General features: G+C 37.8%; 1 protein-coding gene across 6 annotated transcripts in view; it reads right to left on the bottom strand.

Annotated features, from left to right (window-relative positions):
* The window catches only part of fmnl3 (formin like 3), a 43,564-nt gene extending 27,545 nt beyond the window's left edge, over positions 1 to 16,019 (bottom strand). For 2 of the 6 annotated variants that reach the window (XM_089124434.1, XM_089124435.1), the window contains exon 1: positions 15,241 to 16,019. In XM_089124434.1, coding sequence (XP_088980560.1) covers positions 15,241 to 15,354 — 114 coding nt within the window. In that variant the 5' untranslated portion in view covers positions 15,355 to 16,019. Of the gene's footprint in view, positions 1 to 10,407; positions 10,489 to 15,240 lie in introns of those variants that run through there. The other 4 variants (XM_089124436.1, XM_089124433.1, XM_089124438.1 and 1 more) reach the window with 4 other exon arrangements.
* Positions 16,020 to 17,127: the final 1,108 nt, after the last annotated feature.

Raw genomic sequence — 17,127 nt, 5'->3', positions numbered from 1 at the left:
TTCAGTAGAAATGACAATGTGTAAAAAGAGGCCCTGGAGAATGTTATTTGGCTCTGTCTGTGAAGATCTCAAGCATTACCATTCCCTCCCACAATTCCCCTTCCGATGTTTTTTTATTCTTCAGTAGTGTAGTGACCGACATTGTGCATTCCAGATGTCCACAGTTACAGACGGAATGTGCCGTGTTTATAACAGTAATGAATTTGGCTATAAATTATCTCACTTCATCTTTTATTTCACTCTATTTTCCCTGCATCGCCTTCTCTTTGACAGAGCATACAGATTTCACATTCTTGGAGGATAAAGTTTTATCTCTTTCTCTAAATCTTTCTCTCTCTACTCTCTCCGACTCAAATGTCAAAGATGGAGTGGGCGAATCCTACACTTGTTAGCATGCAGCATGTAATAAATGACGTAAACGGCAGCTCTTTCTGATGAGCTCACTGCTTCCGAACATTTCACAAAACAAACCGCATCCATTGTTTTTGAGGAGGAAAGGACAGAAAAGCCTACAAAAATACCATCATCCATGCTTAGTCAATATGAAAGTTTCCAGTCTCTGAGGAAATGCACAATGCAATTTTTTGTCAACAAAACAGCAAAAGAGTCTGTTGATCAAATCCAGTTTGAAAGAAATTTAATCTCATTATTTTACCTAATTTTTTTTTTCGAAATGGTACTCACTGCAGAACACGAAATCCAGGGGGAGGAGTTGGACCCGGATCCAACTCCTCCCACCTTTCATATACCTAATCCTACCCATCTCCGCCTCCTGATCCCTAACCCCACCCCTAATCCTACCCATCTCTGCCCCCTGATCCCTAACCCCACCCCTAATCCTACCCATCTCCGCCCCCTGATCCCTAACCCCACCCCCAATCCTACCCATCTCCACCCCTTAAATCTGGATCCAACTCCGCCCCCTGGATCTCGTGTATTGCAATGAGGTGCTACTGTATTTTTAATCTAGACAGAAATGAGACTAAATAAACTGTACATTGAAACTCATTCTTAAATTTCCCAATTCTCAGAAAATGTCTCTACATGCTATGTATAAAAGGAGAGATCTTAATGTCTCATATTTGCTAATATACTAAAGTCTGGAATCAAAAGTCAAAGATTTCAATATGAATTCATACATTTCTTCATCTTTTTCCACAAAACCAAATACTTTGGTCAATAATTGCATTATTTGTGTATATTTATTTATAATAAGCAAATTATAAGAAACATCTAAAAACAAAGTCGATACATAAGTCCAGCCCCCAAAGCTATGAGAGAGCAACCTAAGGAAGCTTCAGAATAGGAGTCAGAGGTTGGATCTGGCCATATGTCTGTTGCTGGGTTGTCAGGGGACAGCCTAGTGACCATTTGTTGGTCTGATATGTAATTAGGGCACTTAGGACACAGAGAGGTTCCAGTCCTCCTTTCACATGACAATCCAAGATCTGGTGCCATCACTGATAACAGCAGCTGCAAAGAGCTCAGATGAGTCTTTATCTGATCTACAGTAGCTCTCAGTAGTTTTAGGCCAAGAAACGAGTGTCTAAGTAAATAAGTTTAAGCTTCACTTTTTGGATTCAGTTCTGCAGTATTTACCCTAGGGGTTTTTCTCAGGCCCCAAGACCTGCACAGATATTATTAGCCAAACCATTGGAGATCTACACCACTACAGAGAAACTTGCATAAGTACAAAAAATAAATAAAAAAATATCATAGAAGAACATCTTTGAATCAAAGGGGGAACCATCAAAACTCACTGAAGTAAGATCAAAGAAAACACTATGAAGATTTTAATATTTATATAGTTGAATGAGAAAAACTAGCCTGTCCACCCCAGGCCACATTGAAAACAGCAGTCAGAAATAACAAAATGCTGAATTCGGTCCTAACCACTGAGATGGCACACAATGAAACTGCTTTGTCAATTCCTGGAAAGGAAGAACGTGTTATTTTGGCATAAAAAGTCCCACACATTCAGCATGAAACGGCTGAGAACATTACAATATAAAAAGGTGGTCATGTCCAAAAATACGAATGATAAAACAAAACAAAACAAAAAACACCAGATGATCTACATTCCCCAAAACTCTGCTAGAGCAAAGGGATCAGCTAACTGGCAATCCCTAATCTAATTTTGCTAATCTCATTTGACTTTTCCTACAAAAGTCCAGTCTTGTTTTCCAGCCATAAATGATTTAAAAAGAGACCCACATCGTACATGTGAGATGAAAATACCTTCAATTTTCAAAGTAGGACCAATGTCTGAAAATTAAACATAAAATCAACTCCCTAAAGCTCTTAACTTCCAGAATAGAGTGCACTCTACCCACGACAGGGACAAAAAGAGCTTCTGTTTGATCCCAGTATAGTTTGTGAAAGGGTGACTGTGGGGACACAACAAAGAACCATTCCCTTTCTCTGGCATGTTGAGTTGTTTGGCAAATGATTATGTTGAACAATAGACTGTGGCTATCGGTTACACTCGTTTTTAACACTAAAGTGAAAAAAAAATGACTCAAGTGCAATGTAGGCTATTTTATTTTCTGGGAACATTAATTTTTACATGTATGACAAATATGGAAAGCCCCTTTCTAATAATACCAAACAATTTCAAAAAAAGAGAAATAGAAGTGTGGGAGAGGAAAGACCCATTATAAGATGAACCGTGTGATTCACTGGAAATTAAATTGTGAACAAAGACCATGCTACAAATTACAGGTGGAGTTAAATTAACTATAGAAATGTGGACAGTTGGCTGATGACATGAGGGAGTAGGACAGGCAAAGGGGGGGGGGGGGGGGGTATGTGTGTTAAGAGAACAGTAGCTTGATTTGTTGTTGGGTATCCGATTGCAGAGAATGAAGAGAAGTAAAGAGTCCAAAAGACAGAGAACAGAAGGGGGGAAAAAAACCCAGTCACGCACAGCCCTCCTTACATGATGGAAAGCACAGTTCAGACAGGAAGACAACATAAATTCAAAGAAACCAATCTGTGCTTTCTCATCTGGAGGCTTGGCCTCCTGTTTATGAATAGTAACATTGCCAGAAATACCAATGTAAACTTTTCAAAGTCAACATGAAATGTATTTACAATTTTTTTCTTCTATAATGTGATATAAAGCTGACCTATTTCTGATTTCAACAATATCTCATATTTGCCAATACACTAAAGGACAACTTCAATTTGAATTCAAACAGTTCTTTCTTAGCATTGTTTTCCAAAACCAAATAATCTAGACTTAATCCACATTAATTTCACAGCTCTTTTCTTTTACTTTACATCAAAAATTGCCTTATTTGTCATAAACGACTTTAAGAGACACCATCTGAAAATCTGAAAAAATCTGGAAAAATGTCTGGAAAAAAGATATAATGATATTTGTTTAAATAATTGTATTATTATAATTCGAATTACTTAAGTTTTTATATTATATAACAATTAATAATGATGATATCCTCTGCAGAGGATGGTGGAGCCTATCAGCATCCCAGACCACAAATGGAGAAATTTGTATTATTGTAATCAATTGATATTATTTACAATATTTAAGTTGCTATATTTTTTTTATAAAAAATATTATAAAATTTTCTTTAAAATAACATGCACTGATGAATCATTCATAATAAGACCAGGAACATATAACATATTAATAAAGTATAATTATGGTTAATTTTGATTTCATTTTGACTTTAAAAGACAGATAAAAGACCAACATCACAAATCAGCATCATTCAAAATGGCCCGTCTTCCCCATATTAATGTGGTCAAATATTAGTCTTCACCAGGGGGACAGCTATGGCATGTTTAAAAGAGGGCCACACACTTTTACAGCCTTATTTGGCCGGTCCTCCGTCCGCTCTGAGAGGTCAGTAGGAGTTCATGTGAGCAAAAATTCTTAGCTGCATTTATAAACACAAACAATGCAAAAATGTTTTGCGCCCATGTAAAGCTCCGAGTGACTGCTCCCATGCTTGAGCCTAGACTCTGAGAGACATCCAACATAAACTCCTCCAAAGCCCACTTAAACCTACAAGCTTAATGTAATTTAAACCGTAAAGCCAATAAGAGTGGTTTACAAACTGATCTAATCAGCTCTTTGACTACTAAGTCAACAGGTAGAGTCCCCTACTTCACTCCATTTTATCAGTTTTAATGGTAGCCTACAGTAGTAAAGGAAGAATGAGGGGGGAAGTCTGGGATCTTATATTCTTTCAATGGATCTAGCATGTGTCAGCATAGTCGAATAGACCAGAGCAGACCGCCAGACACACACCGTCTCCCCATCTAAACCGTCTCCCCCGTTCAGCTACTGAGCTCAACCTAATAGGTCCCCAGGCGCCGAGCGTCAACGCAGGACCTGAGGAATGTACACCAACCCTGCCAGGTATAGTGGACTGCGAGTTTGAATGGGAAATAATAGCTCTTACTGAACGTCACACTGAGCTGAAGCCTTTTCCTCCCATTTTTCCAAAATTGTTTGGTACTTTTGGGGAAAAGTGTGTTTTGAAGAAACCCTTCTGTGCAGTCATTAATAAAGCAGTAAAATATGAAAACTTTCCAACCATACAGTACATTTGTAGACCCTGGTTGAAAAAAAACTGGCCCTACGACAAACATGGACAAATTTTATGGGGATACTCCCCTTTTTTTGGAAATGGGCTCATTTTACAACTCCCCCAGAGTTAAACACTTTTCGAATCCATTCAGACGATTTTCTGATATTTAGAAGAATATCAGTAACCTGGTCTCACTGACTTCCATAGTATATTTTTTTTCCTACTATGGAAGTCAATGAGACCAAATATTCTTCTAAATATCAGAAAATCGGCTGAATGGATTCGAAAATGGTAAAACCCAACTGTTTAACTCTGGGGTTGTAAAATGAGGCTATTTCCAAAAAAAGGGGAGTTTAAAAGAGACCCTAGTTACCATAGTTAGATATTAATTTAATAATATGACATGATATTTTGAATAAATGTTATTTATTTATTTTAAAATAAAATTATATATCTGTAAATGGACCTCTTGCAGGACAGGATCAGTCTCTTTGAAAAAAAATGACCTTAGGCAATGACATCACATATCACATGTAAACGACAGTATTGGGTTCATGGGTGAATTTTCGTATTTTGCAAACAACACAAAGTCTTGAAGCTTCTATTCCTTGAAACAGTGTATCATACAAGTAAGAAGCACAGGCACCTCAGTCATGAAGGGTATCACAAGCCTAGGGGGATTTCCACCTTTAGTTTAAAAGTAACAGTTTACTCTGACCAAAAGGAGGACGGGGCTGTTCTCAAGCAAGTCTCCTGGCATTGAACAAGACTAAATGGAGTGTGAGAAAATGCTGTCCTCCATTCACTGCTATGACACCTAATCTCCCAATCCGAACCAGTAACCTGAACCAGGCAATCACAACAAAGCAAATCCACAAAACACAAATGTCCCATCCACCACCACACAGTAAGAGATGAGGTCAAGGTACTAGTGAACTGCCACACCATCCCCCACCAGTTGTTTATATAAGAAACACAAACAATCCGCATTCCAAACCATTCTGGATTGAAGAGCCCAAAGTATACTTATTTTTTTAATGTAAAGTATACTCCACTTAATAGCGTGCACGAATGCGGGCACTTGCGCTTTAGAAAGTTTCAGCTTTGTCCAGTGCCTGTGTTTTTCTCCAGAAGTTATGTACAAAAAGTATAAAAATGTCTTTGCATTCGTTTTAAACTAAAGTTATATTTCTGTTTTCTACTGTGAAAAAATGTCTAGTGGAACAACTGGTTAGTGCAAAACAAATTCAATGCGCATGTGGGACCTACGTATATAAAGTACGTGCTGTTACAAATATCAGCCTGCGTGCGTACTGTTCTGGTGACGAAATTTGCATCACATGCACTGTTCTTGCGTATGCATAAAAACCTAAGTATAGTTTGGGCTTAAAGTTGAATATGATAAATACACTCACCGAAAGGATTATTAGGAACACCCTTCGGAACTACCTTAATTCTACGTGGCATTGATACAACAAGGTGTTGACAGCATTCTTGTATCTTGTAGTTGATGGAGATTTGTGGGATGCACATCCAGGGCCAAAGATGCTCTATTGGGTTGAGATCTGGTGACTGTGGGGGCCATTTTAGTACAGTGAACTCATTGTCATGTTGACATGGTGCATTATCCTGCTGGAAGTAGCCATCAGAGGATGGGTACATGGTGGCCATAAAGGGATGGACATGGTCAGAAACAATGCTCAGGTAGGCCGTGGCATTTAAACAATGCCCAAGTGGCACTAAGGGGCCTAAAGTGTGCCAACAAAACATCCCCCACACCATTACACCACCACCACCAGCCTGCACAGTGGTAACAAGGCATGATGCTCTTCTATCAGCTTGAATCGCACATTCTCCTCTGAGATCTAGCATCAACAAGGCATTTTCGCCCACAGGACTGCCACATACTGGATGTTTTTCCCTTTTCACACCATTCTTTGTAATTCCTAGAAATGGTTGTGCGTGAAAATCCCAGTGAGCAGATTGAGAAATACTCAGACCGGCCCGTCTGGCACCAACAACCATGCCACGCTCAAAATTGCATAAATCACCTTTCTTTTCCATTCTGACATTCAGTTTGGAGTTCAGGAGATTAGGACCACACCCCTAAATACATTGACGCAACTGCCATGTGATTGGTTGATTAGATAATTGCTTTAATGAGAAATTGAACAGGTGTTCCTAATAATTCTTTAGATGAGTGTAAAATTTAGTATATCAATATAAAATAAAATAAATAAAACATTTAATTTAAAATACATAATAATAAATAGTAATTTGAAGAAGATAAAATATACAATATAAATACCTAAAATAATACTCATAATAAAATATAATATAATTATTAAAATAATAATAATAATAATAATAATAATAATAATAATTTTAAATAAAAATATATAATACAATTAATATATAATACAATTCAAATGATAATAACAATATATAGTAATATATTATTATTATTTATTATTATTAAAAAATATAGAATTATTAATTAAAATGATTTTCTCACAAAAACCTTTCTGTAATGACCATATCACCAGGTTTCAGAGCAGATTGTGTTGCCTTTGTTTATCAGCCTTAGGACACACCACTATTGTCAGCTGTGAAAAGAGAATGAACTTGCTCATTTAAAATAAAACTAGCAGTTCAGAACTGTTAGAGAACACTAAAAATGCACAGCATACGAAATTTCCCTCTCAAATTTCTCAACAACACAGCGAACGTTAACTGGTAAACACAGACGTTGTAATGTTGATGAGGCCATTAACGCCTCGATGGTCTACAGCTGTGGTGTGCCTCCTGCATACTAGTGAACTATGCTCTTCTCCACCAGATTCCCTGGGGCTTTTAGCAACTCCGCTATGTCCGCTACAAATCATAAGTCAGGTCAAAGACACAGAAACACATTTCCCTCTAAAACAGAAAAGTTCAGAAGCTCGTAAAACAACCTGGCCATTCTTATCTAATAAATATTGAGAAAAATGTACACTCTTAAGCATGCTATATGAATGGGTCTTCTTGAACTATTCTTTTCAGTGATGTGGTTAATCAGAAACATTTCCTGTGATTTCAGGAAGATCATGAGGATTCCAGATGTGACGTCGCAATTCTCTTTCTACTTGACAGGATCTGCGACACATTCATTATTCAGACTCCCTTTAATGGTGTCATGATCAAACACATCTCAGTTCTTAAATAGGAGCAGGATTCATTCTAAACATGTGAATCTGATCTGGAGTTATGAAGAAGGAACTGAGCTTATAGTGATATAAATATAAACATTCGGCAAATACAATTTATAGTGAATCAGAGCCTCTGGCTGACACTTAAAAAGAGGATGTCCTGTTTGCGTCTTCGGTCGGCCACACAGGAGATGGAGAGGAACAGGGTCATAACGGATATACACAGGAATGGGAGAACAGGAGACGGCTTCACTTCGACATCAAAACATGCACGACTGTACACACTCTTGCACACATACAGTATGTTAGCACATATTTTATGGCAACTGACCTGATATATATTCATTCATTATATATATATGTCTTTTTTATTTCTTTTAATAATTAATCTAATTTTAGAGAGGTTTATGCTTACAACAAGAAAAAAGTATTACACATACATACACACATATAGATGGACTGACAGACAGACAGACAGATGCATTAATCATGTAAAAGAAAGCAACATCTATATATAGTGTTCCATTATTTAACACACACACAGCAGTTGGAGATCTATCCATGAAAATATCATAGTGGCTCAAAATGCTGCCAGCATGGAAAAGTGGAACTTGCTGAGGAGAATCCTAAAGAAAATCTCTAGCTGTGGAGGCCACCAGACCCATGTCATCATAATGTGGTGAGTAAATTCACCCTGAGATAATAATAATAATGGTGAGTTCTAGTGCAGAGTCCCCACCCACTAAGACCTGCCAACATTAAAATACACGGAACAACGGAAATACTCTTTTCTAAACGCGAGTCTGAGAAAAGGCTCCAAAAAAAGAGGAAACATAGGTTTCCTTAACTCGGGTTTTGTGATACTGATAAAAACGAAACAATATTTATTTACAGGCATGTGCAGAAATAGTATTTATCTGCAAGAAAGAACTCTTACAGCAGTTCCTGCGAGCTCTAGAGTAAAAGAAACGAGCACAAAGGGCTCAGGGGGGAGAGGCCCTTTCTCTAAAACAACACACACTCACAGAGCCTCCATTGTGCTGGAGAGGAAACCACTGCTCAGAGTGGACCCTCAACACAGCTGCAAAAGAGAACAGCCTGACACACACACACACCTACGGCCAAATATAAACCATCCACAACAATAAATTTGCATATATTGTTCAATATATTGTACATGGCGGCATACACTACAAAAATTACATTAAATTGCTGTTTATGACTAAATCAAGAACAAAAAAAATATTTGAAACAAGATAAATGTACTTGACAGGCAACACTGCATAAGAAATTTAGACTATATAGTTGATTTAATTGAATTTTTCTTATTGTGCAACAGTGCAAGCAATTTTTTTTCTTCTTGTTTAAGCAAAATGTTCAATTTATGCTTAACAGGAAAGAAAATATATTAGGGCTGTCAAACGATTAATCGCGATTAATCGAATCCAAATTAAAAGTTTGTGTTTACATAATATATGTGGGTGCACTGTGTATAATTATTTTATATATATAAATACACACACATGCTTGTATATATTTAAGATATATTTTCATGTATATACTGTATATAGATTTATATATAATTTATATTATATATAAAATATAAATATTTTATTTATAAATAATATTTTTTCTTAAATATATTTAAGAAAATATATTCATTATACTTTTAATGAATAGCTTATAAAGATTGATCAGCAAACTTAAACAAAAGCTCAACCATAGTTGCTTGACGCGTGAGTAAGCGTGCTGCGTAACACGAGAATGAACCTCATTGGTTCTCGCACGTCAAGCAAACATGCTTGAGCTTCCATTTACTACAAATGATGTGTGCATTGATGAATGTTTATATGTGAAATGAAAGCATAAATTACATTGGTTAATCATAAAGCGATGGTGTCTCTTTTCAATTCAATTCATGTAGTTTAGTTTTACGATCTATTTCTGAAATTTTTGAAACATCAATTGGTAGTTGCGTAGACTGTCAATGGAGGGACAGAAAGCTGTCAGTTTTCATTAAAAATATCTTTACTAGTGTGAAGATGAATGAAAGTCTTACGGGTTTGGAACGACGTGAGGGGGAGAAAATGATGACAGAATTTAAATTAAATGTAAAGTACCCCTATTATGCTTTTTCTATTATTACTTTGCATATCGGTTTGTGAATGTTAAAGGTCTGCAACTTTCAAAAATCAAAGTGCACAATAAATGGAGTTTTTGTCTCCCAAAAGAAGGAACCAATTCTGAACTGCCCGAAACAAGTTGTCAGCAATTCCAGTCTTATTTCTTGGATGAGTCTACATAAGTTTGAAACAAAGTAGCATAATGCCAGTCTATATGGTCTTCATTGCCTGCCCACGAACAACTTCTATTTTGGCCCGACCACAAACACTGTGGTTGTAGCTGAGAGTTAGGTTTGTGTTGTCGACATGTCAGTAACAGTTTTCTGCGCTGCAAAAGCAAATCCACTTTGTATGCATTTCCAAAGGATGAGACTCAGGCTCAAACTAATACGGTTAAACCGAAAACATTGTTATTGATCATATAAATGGAAGCTTTGGCGTAAGTTCTGCCAGGAAGACTCAATTGCTACGTCACTTATTACTTTCTCATCTATCCAATCGTGTCTAATACTTGCGGTATAAAAGACCAGTACTTACAAATGTTTGAGTTCGCAGATGCTGACGCTTTCATTCACCTCCATTCTCCCCACCACCACAGGATGGTCCCTTCCTATACCTCCCAGGGGGTCGGCTGCGCCCCTACCTTCGTCTTCAGGCAGGAAATGCAGAGTCCGGACCCTCGGATTGCGAGATATGGACGGGGCCTACACCAAAGAACTTTATTGCTTGCTGGGCTATCAGTAAATGTATTTATTGTTACAGTATTGGAAGAGTTCAGATGCAAAAGCCTCTAAGTGCCATTTACATTTTTTTATCAAGCTTGTATATGCAAGTTCAGTAATTTCACTTAAATGACAATTATAGGTAATCTTCATTGCCATTTAAGTGAAATTACTGAACTTAAAGCTACAATGTGTAACTCTTTTAGTTTATTCTTAGCTAAAAACACTTAGTTCTTTCAAAAATATATGTGCTTATTAATGTATATTTACTTCGTTCAAGTATTCAAGTAATAAAGTATTCTCATGAGTGTATAATATGCCATTGAAAATACATACGGGTAAGGGGTTCCAATGTCGGTCGCCATGTTGCCCCTCCATCTTGAAAGTACATTAGCCAAAGAGGGACATACCCGTTAATTCAAGCTTCGCCTTTACGTTTGAGTTAACACTCATGGACGAGGTCGAACTGGAAGCCATGTTAATCTTGGACTACATTGGCCACCGTAGGAGTTAAAACGAAATCGGAATTGAGAGGAACATAAACTAATATTCACTGGATGGTCATATACCTTTTTACCGCAAGATGGGGTAAGAATCACACAGTGTATCTTTAAATATACAAGCTTAATAAAAATGATCATTCTAGAAGAAAATTTCAAATGGCACTTAGAGGCTTTTGCATCTGAACTCTTCATTTATTCTCCCCAGTCTTTCAGGTAGAACTGAATATACAATTGCTGAGGAAGCCTCCAGAGCTGAAATCCATTGTGCGTTTCATTTTCGACACGTGCTGTAAGTAGTAGAGCACAACCATCTGAGCCATCTAACCAATCAGAGCAGAGTAGGAGAGGTTTAAAGAGCCTGAATCCTTGATTGAACCATTTCAGTCACTAAGAGACAAGGGTTGATGCTGCAAACCTTGGAACTTATTTAGAAAAAATAAAAAACAAAGCATAACAGTGGCACTTTAAACTCAGCACAACACAAAAACCTGTCAGACTTAACGCATACGTGTGTTATCGTGTAAGACAAGGATGCCCACAGAGAGGAGCCTCAGACATCCCAGCGACGGAGCCATACGAGAGACAGATGTACACTCCCACAGCTTGAGTCTTCGGCATAACAAACGAACAATGGCCGATTCCTCCCCACCTGCAGGCTCTTTAGAAGCGCTCCACTCGGTCCGAAAGCAGACTGACCGGACACACAGAGCGGATAAACTAAACACAGGCCAAACTAATGAAAATGATTTAGGTTTAATGTCCCATAAACAGGAGCCACAGCTTGACTCCATTAGTTCCACTTGAGTGACATCTATCAAATACTGTGACATGACGGACAGCACAGTGTCAAGGGTCACACTGACAAGCAATGGGGCTGGAAGGGTCACCATGTAGCTTCTTCCTGTGTGGCAAAGCTCGCACTTTAACACTCGCAAAGCTAAAGCTCTTTAATTGTGAAAAGTAGAAGTTTACTACAAGAACCAAGATGGCAAATCTTTCTGCGTGTACTTCATAGTAGACAAACAAGACAATAAACCAATGGCCCCACAGTATGGCATTCTGCTAAAAGTGTTGTTAAAGTCATTACAACGGTGCACAGTGGCAGACAGCCAGTTCAAAGGGAATTTTCCTTCTCTAAAGTTCTCCCGTGGCTTCAACCGAGAGCAGACCACAGGAATCCGCCGCGGTGCAGTCGAGCGGGAGCACTTTGAAAGAGGATATCACACACACACACATCTACTCCCGCTCCATCGCTGCACCTCAGAAAAAAATTACACCTCCTGTCTCTTTAACAAAACAGAGGCCCATATGGAGAAGTTTAGCCAGGAAGCCAGACCCCAACTTCAGTTTCAGACACCGAGTGAGGTGTAAGAGTGTCCCATTACTATAGAATATTCCAGATGGATTTAGGGTTCCACTTACATTGTTAAAGGGTTAGTTCACCCGAAAATGAAAATTAAGTCATTAATTACTCACCCCCATCCTGTACCAATCCCGTAAGACCTTCATTCATCTTCGGAACACAAATGAAGATATTTTTGATTCAATTTGAGAGGTGGATCACTGCTACATAGGCTGCCTAAGGCATTAAAACTTGACGGCCCAGAAAGTCATTGAAGAAAATGTTTAAATATTCAATGTGACTAGTGGCTCAACTATAAGTTTATCAAGCGACGAGAATACTTTTTTTGCGGAAATAAAACAAAAATAACGACTTTATTCAACTATTCCATTTCTTCCTTGTAGGCCTGAGACGAGAGTTCAAGAGATTTCCACGACGCATGCGCGAGAACTGAAAAAGGAGTAGAGTTAGATCGCAGTTCTCGCGCATGCGTCGTGGAAATCTCTTGAACTCTCGTCTCAGGCCCATACTATCCTATTAAGTCATTATGAAATCCCTCTCCGAGAGGGAATCGAACCTGTGCGCTCCAATCGGGATTCAATCCCACGTCTCTGGCATGGGAGGCGCTCCAATCGCTAGGGGAGTGATGTTAACTCTCACAGCTCTTACTAGCTTGCCTCCCTTACACATATTTAGTCAAGATGTTGCCAATTTCAATAAAGAAAACCAAAATCTTCTGACTGAATCTTGAAGGCTGCGTGACCAAAGCAAACCAATGCAATAGTCTAGACTCTAGATTGAGAACATCAAGAAAGCCAGTAGCCAACACACTAAACTCTCTAGGCACTGCTGGAGAAACTAGCCTCAGCCAGATCCACAATGCAATTTCCTTTCGCAAACGAGGGAAAAATGTCAGGCAGCTGTTTCCAGCCGCAGAGAGCTGAGATGAAGCAGAGTCTGAATCAGCCAGACAAAGGAAAAAGAGCAAAACGATGTATATGGCACATGCGCTCGGTTAGGCTGAACCAAGCGTTTTATGAGCGGGCTGCATGAAGTCGTCTGATGTAACCCAGGGATCTCATCCCCTGATCCATCTCCACACACAGCCCGCCCTGCTGTGTGCTAAGCTCCTGTTAAAGCCATCACTGCACGGATATTACTGTGCTGGCACAGCCTACACCTATGACATCATTAGGCGCTGTCCGTCTGAGAGCGTGTGTCTGAGGGAGGAGAGATGGTACAAGCAGATACAACCTTACCTCACACTGAGCTAAATGTGTATCACAAGCAGTTTCACATAGGAAATAAAAGGCGGAAGTGAGGGAAGGAGGTGTTACGTCACTGATTATACTAGTTGTATGCTGTCAGGAAAGTTATAAATGCACAATAAAAAAGAGGTTGTGGCTGTCAGAATCACGTTTTTCCTATTTGTTTCTTTTGAATGCACAAAACATGCACATGTAATAATGTGGTTTGGTTCCGACTGAATCGATGATGGAAGAAACACTCTCAACCTGTGTGAGTCTAATTAGTATCATAGTGTGAAGCCGAAGGCCTGTTTTCCTGAGTGGAGACACACACTTTGATGTTCCGTTATCTTTCCAGTGGGACAGACAGAGCCCATTCGATAACAGAAACAAATGTGACTCAAAATGTTATGCTTTCCCACAAAGTTAAAGCAGTGAGAGGAAATCTGAACTTAAAGACTGCCGACAAAGGCTCTAAAACTGACCTCGGATCCACCCTGGGATGGTCAGGCTTTCCATCATCAGTCCAGAATGGAGAGGTCACTTTGTTGCTAAACTACAACTCTTTGATCAATTAAAAAAATATCTAGCCTATCTATTACTGACTGACTTATTGACTTTTTGCCTCAGAGAACAACTATGAAAAGTAAGCTAAGGAAGTAGTTATTAATCAGTTTTTTAAAATGCAAACAGAGAGAAACAGCTGGTTAACAAAGAAATATAAATAAACAAACTACAAAGACTGCATGACAAATTAAGGGCGAGCGATGTTTACAAATGCTATGATGTTGATTAAGTTACTGTATTACATAAACACGCCTGATTGCCTCATAATGTCAGATTCATAATGACAGACGACGAGCGTGTAAGCGTGTGTTCAACACAAAAAACTGCTCAAAACGAACAGCGGGCGCTGGATTGAGAGAAGAGGAGGAGGCGGATCTTTCACCATCTCTCGCTCGTAGGAGTTTTGGGGGAATTCAGAAAATGCAGCGCTCTGTGAGGAGATGAATTACATTACATCCCTTACAAAATTACGCTCTTTGACTGTATGTAATTTTACCAAAGAAAACTTTTGGGATGTAAAGTGACTTTTGTTTATGTGTCTTTCACCCTCGTGTGAAATATCACATCATTTGTCAGCGCTCGTGAAGCTTCAGAGACAAAAGAACTGAGGAGAAGCGTGCGAGGAACAAAATGGGGGTGGCAGTGAAACATTTGAGAAAGTCATAAAGCTGCTAACATACGGAACATATCAGAGAAATGTCAACACGACTCTTTAGCTCGTCTAAGCGTTGTGATTAGGCTATCACTGTAAAGTTTGAGATGCCAAGCAATATCAATAGGAACACTGGATGAAAACAATATAATAGTTACTTAAATGAAGGAAACGCAAACAATGATTTAATGTAAATACACGGTCTAAATTTTTTAGGATAAAGTGAAATAAACTTAATATAAATATTTAAAATGAAAAGTTTGAAATATATTTTTAAACGTAAAAACACATATACACTCAATATTTATACACGAAACTGCTACACAGCCATACTCACCAAAACTATGGCAAATCTTTCTTCCAGCTCTGTTGGGTCAGGCATTGGAACTTTCAAGGGCATGATATGATGCTTCATCTCAGACTGCCCGTCCACACTCTCAATATTCCCCATATTTACTTTTATAAAGTGATGCAGGATTCAGATGCGCTGTGTCTAATTCAGTCTTTGCCTCCCGGCGTCCTTTATAAATCCAATATACATCCAATACGTGCGATCACATTCCACTTTTGTTTTGTTAAAAAAAAAAAAAAAAAAAACTAAAAAGAAAAAAAGTGATGCATTTCAGAATCGATTCCTAATTTGACGAATCTTACTTAAATAATAATGAGATCATGTAAATCATGCAAGAGAATAAAAATCCATAAAGTATTACTTTGCTGTCCTCTTGAAAAGTATTGTATTGCAGATGTCTGGACAATCCATGTCAAGCAGTCAGTCCTCTTAATTCTTCTTTATCATGTTGTCCCTCTTCTCTTGTCTACGCTGTAGAGTTTTTGTTTATTTTGTGGGATCCCGATTAGTGCTCATCAGTGTACTCACTGCGTCCACAATGAAAGCTTTCGACATGCGAGATGCGAGTGATTCCACCCTCTAACTAGTGTACAAACTACACACGCTAGCGTAAATGAATGGCTGGGGTTTTCCGTTCTCTCTGTCGCCACCTGGCCGCGCAAACTGTAACTACAGCATTAATATTGGGAATCCATGTAGACCCCGCCGTGGCATTTCAGTGACTTTTCATTCAGACTATTGATGGTAGAAGTATGACAAGCCATTTTAGCTTAAATTGTATCTTGCCTTACTCGTCGTAATTGTATTTTTACTAGTAAGAATTAAGTTATAGAGCTCTACAATTCAATTCTTACCAATTACAATTAGAGAGCTCTCTAATTATGGCAAGCCGTTTTAGCTTAAATTGTACCCAGCCTTACTCGTCATAATTGCATTTTTACTAGTAACAATTCAATTAGAGAGCTCTACAATTCAATTCTTACTAGTAAGAAGTAAAATTTGAGAGCTCTCTAATTTAATTTTTACTAGTAAGAATTACAATTGTAGAGCTCCCTAATTCAATTATTACTAAGAATAACAATTACAGAGCTCTCTAATTGAATTATTTCTAGTAACAATTGCAATTAGAGAGCTTCACAAATTAATTTTTACTAGTCATATGTCTCCATTGACTTCCATTCATTTTTAAGAGCTCTAATCGAATTGTTAATAGTAAGAATTACAATTAGAGATCTCTAATCCAATTATTTATGGCAAGCCGTTTTAGCTTAAATTGTACCCAGCTTTACTCGTCATAATTTCATTCTTACTAGTAACAATTCAATTAGAGAGCTCTACAATTCAATTCTTACTAGTAACAATTGCAATTAGAGAGCTCTACAATTCAATTCTTACTAGTAACAATTAAAATTGTAGAGCTCTCTAATTCATTTATAACTAGTAAGAATTACAATTACAAAGCTCTCTAATTCAATTATTACTAGTAACAATTGCAATTAGAGAGCTCTCTAAATGAATTTTTACTAGTCATATGTCTCCATTGACTTCCATTCATTTTTGATTAGAGAGCTCTACAATTAAATTGTTACTAGTAAGAATTACAATTAGAGAGCTCTACAACTGAATTCTTACTAGTAAGAATAACAATTAGAGAGCTCTCTAATCCAATTATTACTAGTAACAATTATAATTAGAGAGCTCTACAATTCAGTTTTTACTAGTAAGAATGCAATTGCAGAGCTCTCTAATTTAATTGTTACTAGTAAAAAAACGAATTAAAGATATGTATAATTGCAGAGCTCTGTAATTGAATTAGAGAGCTCTGTAATTGCATTCTTACTAGTAAAAACTGAATTAGAGAGCTCTCTAATT

This window comes from Pimephales promelas, chromosome 20, assembly GCF_988280905.1.
Source record: "Pimephales promelas chromosome 20, fPimPro1.hap1.1, whole genome shotgun sequence".
Classification (NCBI taxonomy): Eukaryota; Metazoa; Chordata; class Actinopteri; order Cypriniformes; family Leuciscidae; genus Pimephales; species Pimephales promelas.
The sequence above is the reverse complement of the archived record's forward strand: the minus strand, read 5'-3'. Positions and strand labels throughout refer to the sequence as shown.